This window comes from Empidonax traillii, unplaced genomic scaffold (genome assembly GCF_003031625.1).
Source record: "Empidonax traillii isolate 1590-97213 ecotype Southwest subspecies unplaced genomic scaffold, ASM303162v1 scaffold514:size563947, whole genome shotgun sequence".
In the NCBI taxonomy this organism is placed as follows: Eukaryota; Metazoa; Chordata; class Aves; order Passeriformes; family Tyrannidae; genus Empidonax; species Empidonax traillii.
This window is the reverse complement of record NW_020955707.1, coordinates 485740-498928: the sequence shown is the minus strand read 5'-3', so window position 1 is coordinate 498928 and position 13189 is coordinate 485740. Positions and strand designations below refer to the sequence as shown.

At 37.4% G+C, this 13189-nt stretch overlaps 1 protein-coding gene across 1 annotated transcript in view; it reads right to left on the bottom strand.

Moving 5' to 3' along the window:
• The window catches only part of LPCAT1 (lysophosphatidylcholine acyltransferase 1), a 58653-nt gene that overhangs the window by 36196 nt on the left and 9268 nt on the right, over positions 1-13189 (bottom strand). The window contains exons 4-6 of the mRNA XM_027896734.1: positions 4639-4751; positions 3171-3231; positions 653-711 (exon numbers count right to left, since the gene is read on the bottom strand). Coding sequence (XP_027752535.1) covers positions 653-711; positions 3171-3231; positions 4639-4751 — 233 coding nt within the window. The remainder of the gene's footprint in view (positions 1-652; positions 712-3170; positions 3232-4638; positions 4752-13189) is intronic.

The window sequence follows — 13189 nt, the reverse complement described above, 5'->3', positions numbered from 1 at the left end:
TGAGCTAGTAAGAGAGATCTGATGTGACATGCATCGACTAAGACTCAAGGTAGTCCCATTTTTACTTCTGATACTCCTTACATCCTCCACAGAGGGCTCAAAAAGAAACTTCAGGTATTGTAAATAAGCACTGTCATTTGCATTTTACCTGAATCCGATTCATATTGAAGGACTACTCCAGATTAGCCATTGTCTAGCATTCCTTAGCCAAGTGAATGTAAAACACAGACAATATAAAGGTGCAGAGGTCCCCAACACACTATACTATACAATTGTGTTAATTCAGGACTAACACTCCCAAAGGCAGGAGGTGCAGAAGCATCTTCCAGCTGTAAATGACATTAAGAAAACTCTCCAGCAGTAACAGGGAGAACATGACAACACAGATCCTGCACAGAAACTGACATTTGCCTCATGTGTACAGTACTTCTTGTAACAACACAAATAACTTTCAGAGCAATGTTTAGGAGTAACGTAATAAAAGCAGAAACATTTGAACTATCTATATTGCTTGAGACTTAAGGAATATATACTTAGCCAATAAGAATTTATTAATGATTTTCAAATTTCTAAACCTAAAAGATTACAGAAGTGCAAATGTTTTTAAAGGAAAATGCCCTGTATTTCCAGCCACACTGCAAGCTGAACTTACCAGTTTGTTTGGATAACGTAAAACCACTGGCTGTACAGGAACTCCAGGAATAAATGCTCCTAGAAGGCACATATGACACACAATTAGTTTATTAGTGCATTGTGCTACAGAAGAAGTTTACTGCAGCAAGAAATAATTAAACAATTAATGGGCAGATTGGAATTAGTTGATAGTGAAAAAATAAGACCTGAAAGTGGCCTCAAAAGTAATTGAAAAAGCAAGCACTGGAGAAAGACAATGTATATCCATCTTTTCAGCAGATAAATAATTAAAAATGCTTTCTTGCGTTCTGTAAATTATCCTTTAGCCCTTATATATATTGCCATGCAGACAAGTCAAACCTCAGTGCCAAATTCAACTTGATAAATGATTAAAAAAATATGAGTATGTGCAAGATAGGTAAGCAATATATTCCCCATGGTCAAAAATTTTTTGGGGGGTGAGGAATCCAAGCTTGCTTATGCAAAAGAAGCTTTCTATTTTTGTTTGAGCAACAATAATTTATAGGCAATATGTCTTCTCTGAAATAACAGAATTAACACAACTTCTATTCTCTAACTATGGAAAATCTAATAGTTATAAAGTATTGAACTGCAGCTATTATACAGAAGCATTGCTTCATTTCATATGAAAACTGCAGTTCTGATAAATAAGTAGCACAAGATCTATGTCATTTGCTAAGCATTTTCTTGGTTTTTAGTACAAAGACTGGGTAAGCATGACAACTACCTTGCTCAGATGTTTAAATTCCTCTAAACATTTTTTTATCATGAAGAAATTAAAACAGCTTACTCAAACTACATTATTTATAACAATTTACTAAGTTCTCTCTAATATTCCAACTAAAATTAAGAACTGAATGATTGAAGTGTACTGTATTCTTAGGATTACATTTGCTTTACAGAGTCGTAAGTCAAGACATAAAAGTAGTAATTGTTAAAGGAGTATAAACATCTTTAAATGAAGGTTGTCTGAATAGAATCCTGCAGAGACTCATGGCCAGTGGCACTTTCTGTTCAGTCTCAGAGAACATTTTAAGTAACTTTTGAAATAATTCAAAGCTGACAAATTCTGAGTGGTAGATGACAACATTACCACTTGAACAAAACTAAACTACCTTGCCCTGTATGATTAGCTTGCACAAACATAAAACCAAAAAAAAATGTAGTTAAGAGCAATGAGCATAGGCCACATGAGTAGAATGGGGAAAGGCATCCAGAAAGCAGCTATTTGAATAGAGACCTAAAGTAATGAGATATAAGAAAGGAATTTTGAGGTAAAGGACTGAAAAGCTGGATGGATACAGAAACAAATTTCAGTAGGAAAAGTGAGGCAGTCAAGAGGCAGACAGCAGCATATATTAGGTCAGAGGAGAGGAAGCTAGAGTGAGAATTTGAGGTGGAAGATACATAGTGCCTGGAAGGTCTATGTCACAGAGCGAAGGTAGTAAATCAGGGCTTAAATGAAAGATTCAGGCTAGTTTCCAAAGCACAGTCAGGATTCAGGTGGAGAGAAAGGGAAAGCAAAGAACTAAAGAAGTGGATATTTCCCTAGCCACCACTCATTCATCTAAAAAGGTAAGAGCTGAGAGACAAGCCTGAGATTCCTTCAACCAAATGAATCAGAGCAAGGAATCACAATGCTGACTCACTGCATGATATTCTAATAATCATACGTAAGTCGCAAGCAATGCAAAATACAAGATGCCCAGTAAGACCAGAACACAATGAGCTAGGCACAAACCCAGGAAGAGTCAAAAACCATGTTCACACCTGCCTTGCTCACTGAAGCTTTTTCACTGACCATTTCCCTATCTATAACATAAAGGCAAATTTACATTAAAAGGTTGGTGGTTCACTGCAGTACTGGCATTTCTCCCAATTGGAATTGCAGTTTACAGCTGCAGCAATGTTCAGTTACAGCCCCTTCTAATCTGATAAGCTAAAAAGGTGATGGTAACTGTAAAGAGCTTAGAATGTGGATGTCACAAAAAAATTGTAAACAAATGCCAGCCTTCTAACAGTGCTATTTGGACAAAAGTTTTGTGCCATCTTCACCAGGATGCAACTCCACAGGAGAGTTTGAGAGGAATCATCCAGACACAACACAGCAACAAATGCTGAGGCAGGTTGAAATAGATTCACGGTGCTACCTTAAGCTTTATAGTGTATCTAAATGCTGCATGGCAGACCCAAAATAGGAAATGGAGGAGGCAAGAAAAAGAAGGAAAAAGAAAAGAGACAACCACAGACAAAAACCCAGCATGAAACATTAGTCTTCCAGTTCATAAGCATCTCAGAAGCAAAGAAAAAAAACTGAATTATCTACGACGTTTTGTTTAATTGTGGAATTATAAACCTCATGTGGCATCAGAAAATTTCTATTCCAATTTCACCCTATTGCAAGATTTTAAAATCAATTTTTGCAACAGCAAGCAAACTACAATGCAAGTTATATTTTAAGAAACAAAGATACAAGAACATTATGTAGAGAACAGAGAAATGAGTATAATACCTACCAGGTTTGAATGTAATTAGACAGGATCGGTTTGTGCAAGTGCCCTCTGGAAATATCATTATCTTCAAGTAAGAAAAAAGATTGACTTTTAAAAACTATTCCAATGTGAATTTACTTATAAACATCTTTTCAAAGCTGATATTAACTGATTACAGCAAAAATTTTTAAGGGAAAAACAATTCGGATAGATTTAAAAAAAAAAATTAATAAACAAGGCAAGTAAAGTTCTACTTTAATAGTAACAATATTTTTATCTATGAATTTGTCTCTTTCTTGCCCTCAGTAATAGTTTATTCCAACAGTTACCAGAAACACTTGTAGAGCATAAGAGTATCTTCATCAAAGGTTTTGGTGCTGGCAAAAGTATCACATTCTCTTTTGTACCAAAACAAAATTCCCATTCCCAGGCAGAAAAGAAAGACAGTTATTTTCTTTTTGCTGTTACTTGGCATTTGCACAGATGTCCAAATGACAGAGGCTGAAGATGCCTAAACAGAATTCTAACCAAGCAAAAAATGCTGAAGTTGAACCAAATTCAGCAGAAGAGAGTAGATTGTAAAAAAAAAAAAAACAAACAAAAAAACACAAACAACCAAAAACCAACACAAACAAAACAACAAAAAACCCGTATCACAAGGGAACAAAAAAATGGACTAGAATTAACATTACTAGTTTTATTGCTCAGTCTGGTACTAGCTTGCTTTCAAATCCATGATGAAAGTCACAGTTCAAAAGCTATATATCACCTCTCTGTTTCATTGTTTACAGCTGTTTATAATGTTTCTGCGGATCATTATGCAGGTATAACCACTGTAAGCAGCAACAATGCCAAAAAAACATACAGTATCCCAATATCGGAAAAAAAAAAAAAAGAATCACAGGAATGCTTCAGATTTGCAAAATTACCACATGCTTCAAGAAATTTGAGATCTTAGATAGTCATCCCTTCCTTCCCTTTACTCTCTTCCAAGGCACGTTATACACAGTCACATTTTAGGTGTAGAAAAAAATCCCTGAGTCACTTATTTTATCCATGCTTTCATCATGGGCCCAATAGAGGTGTGCTCTGGTTACTGTAACATCCAAACTGCTTGGGCTGTCTTGCCCAATATCCCATCTCCAAAAAACAACAGTATGCCAGAATCTTGCAAAGGGCAAGAACACACAATACTTCCCCAGGTATTCTGCTGAGCATCTAGTTTTTTCTACTGAGAGGACTTTCTAAACCTGCTGTGGTCTGTCCATTTAGTACATCTCATGTACTTACCCAGTTCCCATTGAAACAAAATGCAATGAGAAACAGGTAAGAATCTTACATTGTATCTTCTAGAAAAAGAGGGTGGAGGAAATTTCACCCCCACCTCCCACCCCAAACCATCTGAAGCCGCTCACAATGAAAAAAGTAAACTGCATATCCAAAGTCTGGAAATGCCAAATACCATTTGTCAAACAGTAGCAGAATACAGTACCTGTGGCCACTTCCCATCAGACTGAGCACGCCTCTTTATCTCTTCTACAGTTTTCCTGCGAGAATCCTGGTCTGACCGAGATACAAATACTGGTCGGATGTATTTGATTAGAGCTGAAGAGGAAGGAAAACAAACACAAACAAATCAGCCTTTATTTCCTCTTTGTTTGAAAAAGATCCCCCCACCTCACCTCTGCCTAGTAATCCTCTGGACAAAAATTTTGGTAGAAGAACATACTTACTATATTACACTGCAAACTTAAATACTCAGCTGAATTAATGCAGTTTTATTGGAATAGTTCCAAAAATGCCTGTGAGGAAAACCAGTTTTGCTATTTTGGCACTATATTTTCACAAATTCCTGCGAGGAAAATCATTTTCACAATTTTGCCACTTCGTAATAGTTCAATTATTAATAGACCAATACAGACCAATATATACAACAATAGGATGTAAAATAGGATGGTGAGTATTATGCACAGTTTTCTGCAACAATACAGCTGTAACTGTCTACAGGCCATTTCTTCCTGCCACAAAATTCAAAAAGTCTGTACTCTCTCCTAACGCAGCAAAGTACCAGGAACCTCCCTCTTCCAAAGTGTTTTCAAAAGATGGTAAGATTGTCTCTGTTTTTAGAGCTTTGTCTTCTACGACAGCTCAGCTTCCCTAAAGGTAGGGGAAAGATATGAAATATGAAAGATATTCCATATTCCAATGCTATTGTGAGGACTCAGTATCATCAAAAGAAAAAGTGTGTTTATTTTCTCTGCTGTCACCTGCTTGCCTGTTCCTCATACCAGCTGAATTATATCTCAGACATCCTCTTCCTGACTCAGTGGGAAACCTCTTGCACATTGCCAGAGACAAAATGAACATGAGCAAAAATCAGAAATCAATCCAAAAGATCCAGTCCATGCATGTCAGCCACCAGGACACCAAAGACCACTTTCAAAATAATGAGCATATGTAGCTGTTTTGCAGTGTCCAAAAGCACTACAAGTGAAGCACCTTCAAATATACTGCTTCATGTTTTTATTTAAGCAGGTTGTCTTCAAATACCTTCTAATAACTTTGTTATCTCATATTTTCATTCAAAGGTTCCAGAGTCACTAAAATATTGGCTATTCTATTTGCCCAAAATACAGTTTTCATATTTGCAACCACTGTGGGATGAGTTCAGTGCCACTAATTGTATAATCTTCTTTTGCCAAGGATAGACTTGCTGCATTAATGGATCAGCCAGTGCTTAAAGTGTGAAGAAAAAACAAACACTATAAGGAATTACAGTCCTGTACTCAGCAAAAGCTGCTGGTTCTGGTGTTATTCTACCGGAATTTTAGCCAGCAACTCACCAAAATCTTTCTATGGCCCTGGAAAACTATTCTGTCAAAACTTACCGCAAGGTACCAAACAGTCAGCCAGCCTCTGAAATATTGCTTTTATCCCAAAAATTGCCAAAGCTTAGGAGACAGTGTATCAGAGAAAAGTTACTTTAGCTGTGCACTTATTCCTACATATCTGATCTTAGACAATATCTGTAGAGCAATCCTTGCTAGGGTAGCAAAGATCATCATTGGTCAGCTGGGGTTACTGCTGGGGGAAGCTAAAAAAACCAACCAACCAACCAAAAAAAGCCCCCAAACAAAACCCACAAAGATTAACGCATAAAAAATAGGGGGGAAAAACCCCAAACTCAGAACAAGTAATAAAAATAACAAGGGAAACCATATCTAGTATCATAACTTTTAATTAGTGATGCTACCCCTGAGTTTGACCTACTGTTGCAAATTACTATTCCATAGCAAAACCATTAAAAAATAAAAGAAAGCAAAAGATCCAAACATCCCCATCATTCACCCCGGAGTTTCTTTTACATTGGGCCCAAATGATGGAATTTGGGTTGCTTGAGGCCAAGGAATAAGATAAATCCAGAGCTCCAAGGCTCTGGAGGATTGCTGCAAGCAAGGTCTTCTCTGTAACACAAGACATTAAGCAAGCAGATAGATTTTACTTAAGGCAACATGATGGAAACATCAGATTACACTAATGTTGTCTATATCTGAAAACTGTACATGCAAGTTGTGTGTAAACCTGGGAGCTTTACTGTTACAACCTTCCTAAAGCAACCTACTAAGCTCCAAAGTAACACACAGCAAGTTACCTCACAAATTACCAGCACCACAAACAGCAACACACCTACTTGCAAAGAAAACCTATTATGGTATGAGACAACTGAAAGCTTGGTTTCCTATGGATGTGTCCTGCCTGTTGAATTATATGGTACAAAATAGTTAAAAGAGTATTTTCATGCAGCTTGCAGAACTTGGTATCTTCTTTACAATTACCTTTTTTCAAATATGTGTGTGAAGACATCAATATTTCAATCCATCACATCAATTCTTAGACAGGGTGGTCTTATTAATTCTTATTTCCTTAGAGATCAAACTAAAAGTTGACAGAATTCTTGTTTTCCTATTAAACAGCAACTGAAGATCCTGTAAGGTACCAGCTACCAGGTCCTTAGTGTTTAAGCCCAACAAGTCAAGTGAAACTGAAACTCTCATCAGTAGGATGCTGAAAGTACACCCCAAGGGAAGGCTAGCTCTGTACTTGCCTTTCCTCATCTACTCTTTTCTTAACTGCTTTTGAAAACAGAGCACAAGGCTACACAGACTTTTACTATCACCACATATTTTCATGTTCAGTAAATAGGTGGAAATCTGAAAATTCAAAGGCTGTACTAAGATAGTCTCTTCCAAAAAGTCAGGGACAGGGCCAGAGGTCTGTAAAGAAAAGCTGAGAAACATACCAAACAAGCGGACAAGATGAGACTGAGGTCAGATGTCAAGTCAAAACACAGGGAGAGCATACCATAAGGTAGGATGTGATGCAAGGAATAGGGAGGACTAGAACAAAGTCAGGCCAGGAGCAAAAAAGCAGCATGCATGAAAATGCTCCAGACAGCTGGCATACTGAGCAGCTAAAGGAAACAAGCAGAAGTGTGCAATATGTTTAATAAACAGAACATAATCGTATCTTTGTTTGCTCAGCAATATAACAGTCCAAGACTGACTGTAACCAGGTACTGAAGACCACAGCTCAAGTATTCAGAGACTCTGAAAAATGTGCTTGTCCAGCTCCTCTCACACACTCCACTAAAACCAGCTTTGAATTATCAATTCTATCAGGCAATGACAGACAATCCTTCAATTCACAAAACTGACCTTGTCAGTGTCATTACTCCAGCTTTTTCTCTAGCAGTGTCAGTACTGAGGACAGCTGACATGCTGTCAGCTCCACCTTCTTAGGCAGGTGCCTGCAATTTAAACAGTACTGCCAGTAATTCATTAAAACCTCTGCCTTGCAAGGCAGCGAGAACATCACAGATATGCTAACCAACTGAAAGTTGCTCCGGCAGAGAACAGCCTTTTTTAAGAGAGCCTGCAAAAATTCAATATTGCTTTAATTAATTGCAGGGTGGCAGCTCCAACTGACTTTAGAAATGTTAACACCCATGCAATCAATTTAAGTACCACCTCAGTGCATAAGAAAAAAAAAAAAAGGTTTCTCCCTGATGAGCTGAACACATACAATTGGTGTCAATGAACTCCTTAAGATAATAGCAGAGAAAAAAATTATTTCACCTCTCTATTTCGAGGCAAACGAGTGTGAGGAAACCTTGTTTCAAATCAAGACAGGAAATGCTGTATAACATACAACAGTATTGTAGCAAACCATTTAAATTACGTTTGGCAGTTACAACCACGCAGTAGATACAACTACACTTGCAATTTCGCCACTGGTTCTACAAGGCATCAGAGAACACAAAAAGCAATTGGAATAGCAATGTGGCACTAAATACAGTTCTTCTAAAAAGTATCCATGCACACGCTTTTGAGCAGGCAGTTACATGTTCACCACTGTAGAATTAGCACCAAACAAAGTCACAGATCTGCTGCAAACATAGAGAATGATGAACGTGAGGCTTTCCCTTGGCATCTCTCCCAAACAAGACAAAATCCCAACACATACATTCTCCTGACACACACTAAGAGGGCAGCCTACTGAAGCAGTACAACTGGCTCTGTCTGCATTTAACATGAAGCTGTGCAAGCAGCCTTGCAGTGGGATATCCATTTACTGTACTTACTCCTGATATTTTTCTATTATGGAAAAAATACAGATTATATTATTAGTTGTCCTCTTGTGCATTTTGTATTTAGGGGTACAAAAACATGAAGGCTTTTTAAATGAAGCAATATCTAATATGAAATACATAATATCTAATATGAAAACTGCTCTTTCCTGGAGAGAAGAAAAGAAATCTGCAAAGGACTCAGAAGCTTTATGAAAGTTATGGGGGAAAAACCCATTAAGGTTCCAGACTAAAATTAATTCCTATGTATATGGACATAGGGACCTTAAAAATGGAAAAACTCAAGCTCACACACACCAAATACATAAAGCTGTATCAAAGCACAAAACTCAAGTCAAACAAAATTAGGACCTTTCCCACTCGGAATTATATTGTCCTTACAGAAAAAGAAAAAGTTATTATAGTCATTGTACTCTATATGAAATTTGTAAAGTTAGTGGTAGAACATTATTAGAGCAACAAATATACGCAGAAACATATACTAAAGCCTAAGACTAAAATCTGAACCAACCACCAAAGTTCAGTGAATGTTAAGAACTTCTGCTAGTTTGACTAAATGCCTAGCAGATGGACCACCTGACAGAAGGGATACCAAGTATTCCTGGTATAGAAGCAGTGTTAACAAGAAAATTCCCCTCTCTAGTTCCAAAGAGAAAGGTAGGACACTTGCAGTCTGCAGGACAATGAAAAGTCAGTAGTGGGAGGTAAATAATCAGTGTCCTCTTTCAGCTTTAACAGAAAAAAACTGGTATTTGGGTTGGTCTTTCAAAATGTGATCTATTTCCCTTAACACTTCTTGAGGCACAACGATTTTTTTTATATCAAAGAGATTGCTGTTTGCTTTCTCACCTGCAATACCTGTATGAGGGCATGGCTGTATGTTTCAGCTTTCTACTACCAGTCTCAGAAGTACTTAAGGTAGGCAGTAGTGTTGGTTTGCAGGTTTCCTACATACTATGGTGCCCACAGCCTGAAGGAAACCTTGAATTTTGAAATGGAAGGTTTGAAAGGAGATGATGAAATGGATAAGCTTGGCAACAACTACAAGATGCTCATCAGAACTGGGGAGCTCCTTCGTGTACTCAAGGCAGGCTACAATGCCAACATAGCGTAGATGTCGGCTTTCATCCTGGTGACCTTAGTGTTTAAGATGCTGATTTACGGTACATAAAGAAATCTGTGATGTTTTCACCTTACAGCAGATTTTTCCAGAAAGCACTCAAGTATTTGAATGCAAGATCCTCACAAACTACAGTTCTTTTCCTTCTGAGCTTTGAAAGGGGTGGGGGAGAAGGAGTGGCACTTGAGGTGAAGGACTGAGGGATGAGGTTCCATAACAGAGCTGATGAGTAATTTGGTATCTTTTAAGGTTTGAGATGAAAACATACCCAGATACTAAAACATAAATATTTCCCCCTGAATTACTTATTTCTCATCTTTTAGTCATGATGCTTTAGAAAAGCCTATAATGTACTGTCAAAAGATGACCTCGAACAAAAATTCAAAAGTTTACTAGATTTGCAAAAAACCACCCAGGACAGAATTGACAGTTTTACAGCACAGTATGATTCTCCCGTCCTCTACAGCTCTTCTGCATTGTGCCAAATAGAAATTACCTCCTTCCCCTTTATAAACCCCCCGGTTCATTTCACAGGTACCAAATCCCTCTTCTTTTCAGAGGGTGATGTTAGAGATGTTGGGAAGTTGCTTAAAGTTTAAACTAGCTTATCACCTTAAATTTAGTTTCTAAAAGTTCACATCACTGAAGATATTCAAATCACAGAAGTGATCCAACAAAATACCCATAACCCCATATTTACTGATAAATTCCTTTCCCTTCTTATTGAAGCATTTCTGCAGTAGCACTGACCACTTCAACAATGAAAAATTACTTTTCCCCAGGTTGCTTCAACAGTCAAAAATAAGGCAGAGAAATGTAACTATCCAGAATTCATGCAAAAACCTTGTCCTGATTTAAAGTGAGATTCTGTAGACAAAACAGGAAAAGTGTAAGGACTTTTGCTGATAAATTCATTGATCTGACTTCTTCAGCCCATGTAAGGTATAACAGACTCCAAGATGTCATCTTCCCAGCTGCACATTTTACACTTAAGTGGTCTGGCAAATTTCATACCTCCAATCTACCAAAACTCTGGAAAGTCACTGCATGGAAACATATGTCTTCCTTCAGCATCATGATGTATTGTCTGTTTGGCGTTCTCTGCTTCCCAGATACTGATTTTTTTTGTTTGTTTGTTTGTAATCTCTTTTATATTTGGGCAAGCAGTTCCTCCCCAGAGTTTGTTAATCTCATGTGTGTGCCAAGCAGATAATTTTCTTCACTACTGGCCACTAACAGAAGAGTTCAAAACTCTTCCTTCAGAAGAGCATTTTTAAATTTGAGGATTTTTTTCTTTGTTTTCCTAAAAAGGAAGAAGATGTCTGTAAGAGTGACACGACTTAATCTGCTTCTGAAATTGGACTTTGTAGTTCAGAAGAGGTGCCTTCAAGTTAGAAAGCAATAAAACACTCATGCACAAGCACACTTGTGGAATACTTCCAATCCCATGAAGAACAGGCTTTTAATAATCTGGACTTCTATGTGGATCAGAAGCTTAATATTCCATAACTGGCAAACCAAGGATACAATAATACAGTTCCAGAAACCTTTTAAAATATTTGCAGAACCAATCTCAATAACCAGTTAGCAATCAGACCTTTTTGCACCTGCTAAAGTACCTGATCCCTTTGATATAGAGCATAAAATGTCCCAATAAACACTGTCAGTACATAAAGAAAGCCAACGTTTTAAATCACACTTGGATATTTTGGATGATTCCCTACTCTTTACCCAAAGTCCTCGTCCTTGAAAACTATCTTCAAGCTTCCCCTGCCATGTCATTTTTTACATGCCTGAGTCTGCTCAGAGAGTTAAATGGATTCAAAGCTTCCCAGAAGATTCTGAGTGACCACTGACAAGACTCAATTTACAGATAGGAAGGTCGGTGACTGGCTACAAAACTTTACTGGAGATGGCATAACAAGTCTGCAAGACTTACAAAACTGAAGAACATAAAAATTCTGACCTCTCCGGGATAAATTCTAGATTAATGTCTAGAGTGTTGACAATTCACCAGGCAATCCAATAAAAACATGAGCACCTTTCCACAGATAGAAACCATGAGAGAAATATCGTCTTTTTAATATTTATTTCTTTCATGTGTGTCCATGCAGAGAAGTGTAAATAACATTAGGATTAAAAAACTAGATCAAAGAAGACAGCACTATTTGCTTCACAGAAAACTTCTTTCAAGCAGAAAAACAAATAAGTAAATGACAACTTCACTCCACTGGAAAGTTTTCACTGATTTTTAAGGCAAAATAATCAATATACTGATTACTCACTTCTCTGTTAAGGTCCATTTACTTAAATAACACAAGCTGCTGTAATTAGTGTTGCTCACACAAAAATACTCCTCTAAAAACAAAAAAGCTTTTTGAACTCTGAATCCCAATTGCGACCCTTGCTATGCCTCATTTCTGTGGCATTTTTATGAACACTTTAAAAGGGACAACACAACTTTTGTGGCTATGTAACATAAAGCAAATGCAGCGACAGAGGACAAACCATCCATTTATTTGACTGCACTGTACATTCCAGAAATATTCCATCAAATCACTATATATTTTCTGTTTTTCTGTGACTGGTTTTACTCACACATGAACAAAATCCAGTGAATAATTTTTCAAAATGTACTGTAATAAGTCTAGACTTTCAAAAGAATCCTTTAAAAGTTACCTTAAAATTAAATTAGGTACATAGAAATAGTTTTAACTACTTGATGTGCATTATTTGTGTTACGTTCAGTGGAAGTGCAATCTCCATATCCCTTCAAATTCTCCTCAGGCTTCCCCACTAACTCCCACTGAATCTATTAAGTGGGTAGTTAAGTACCCATTATAGCATTCTGTCAAATGCCATTCTGCCGTTTAATCACATTTCAGTAACACAACACGGCCTGGAGTCACCTCATCCAGTTTGGGTCCTCCATACAGTCCACCTTTAAGTCAAAGGGAGTTCCACACAGACTACTTTATTTTGCTGAGCCAGCAATAACTAAACAGCAAATTGAATCACCTGAGAAAGAAGACAAATCAGCCCCTGCTTCTACGTCTGGCCTGCTTCTAGAGACTCAGCTGGCCTGGATACACCTATGCTGTATGGGAGTGCCAGCATACTGTCTCACAACAGTATCTGGCCATGTCTCAACTTCTGATTTTGAACATAATCTTAAGAACACATTGTCTAATGAAATACTAGGAGGATGTCAACACCAACAGCCTGATTCCATTTAGTTGCAAAGGAAATCAAAGCTTTTGATTAGATTTTTAAATT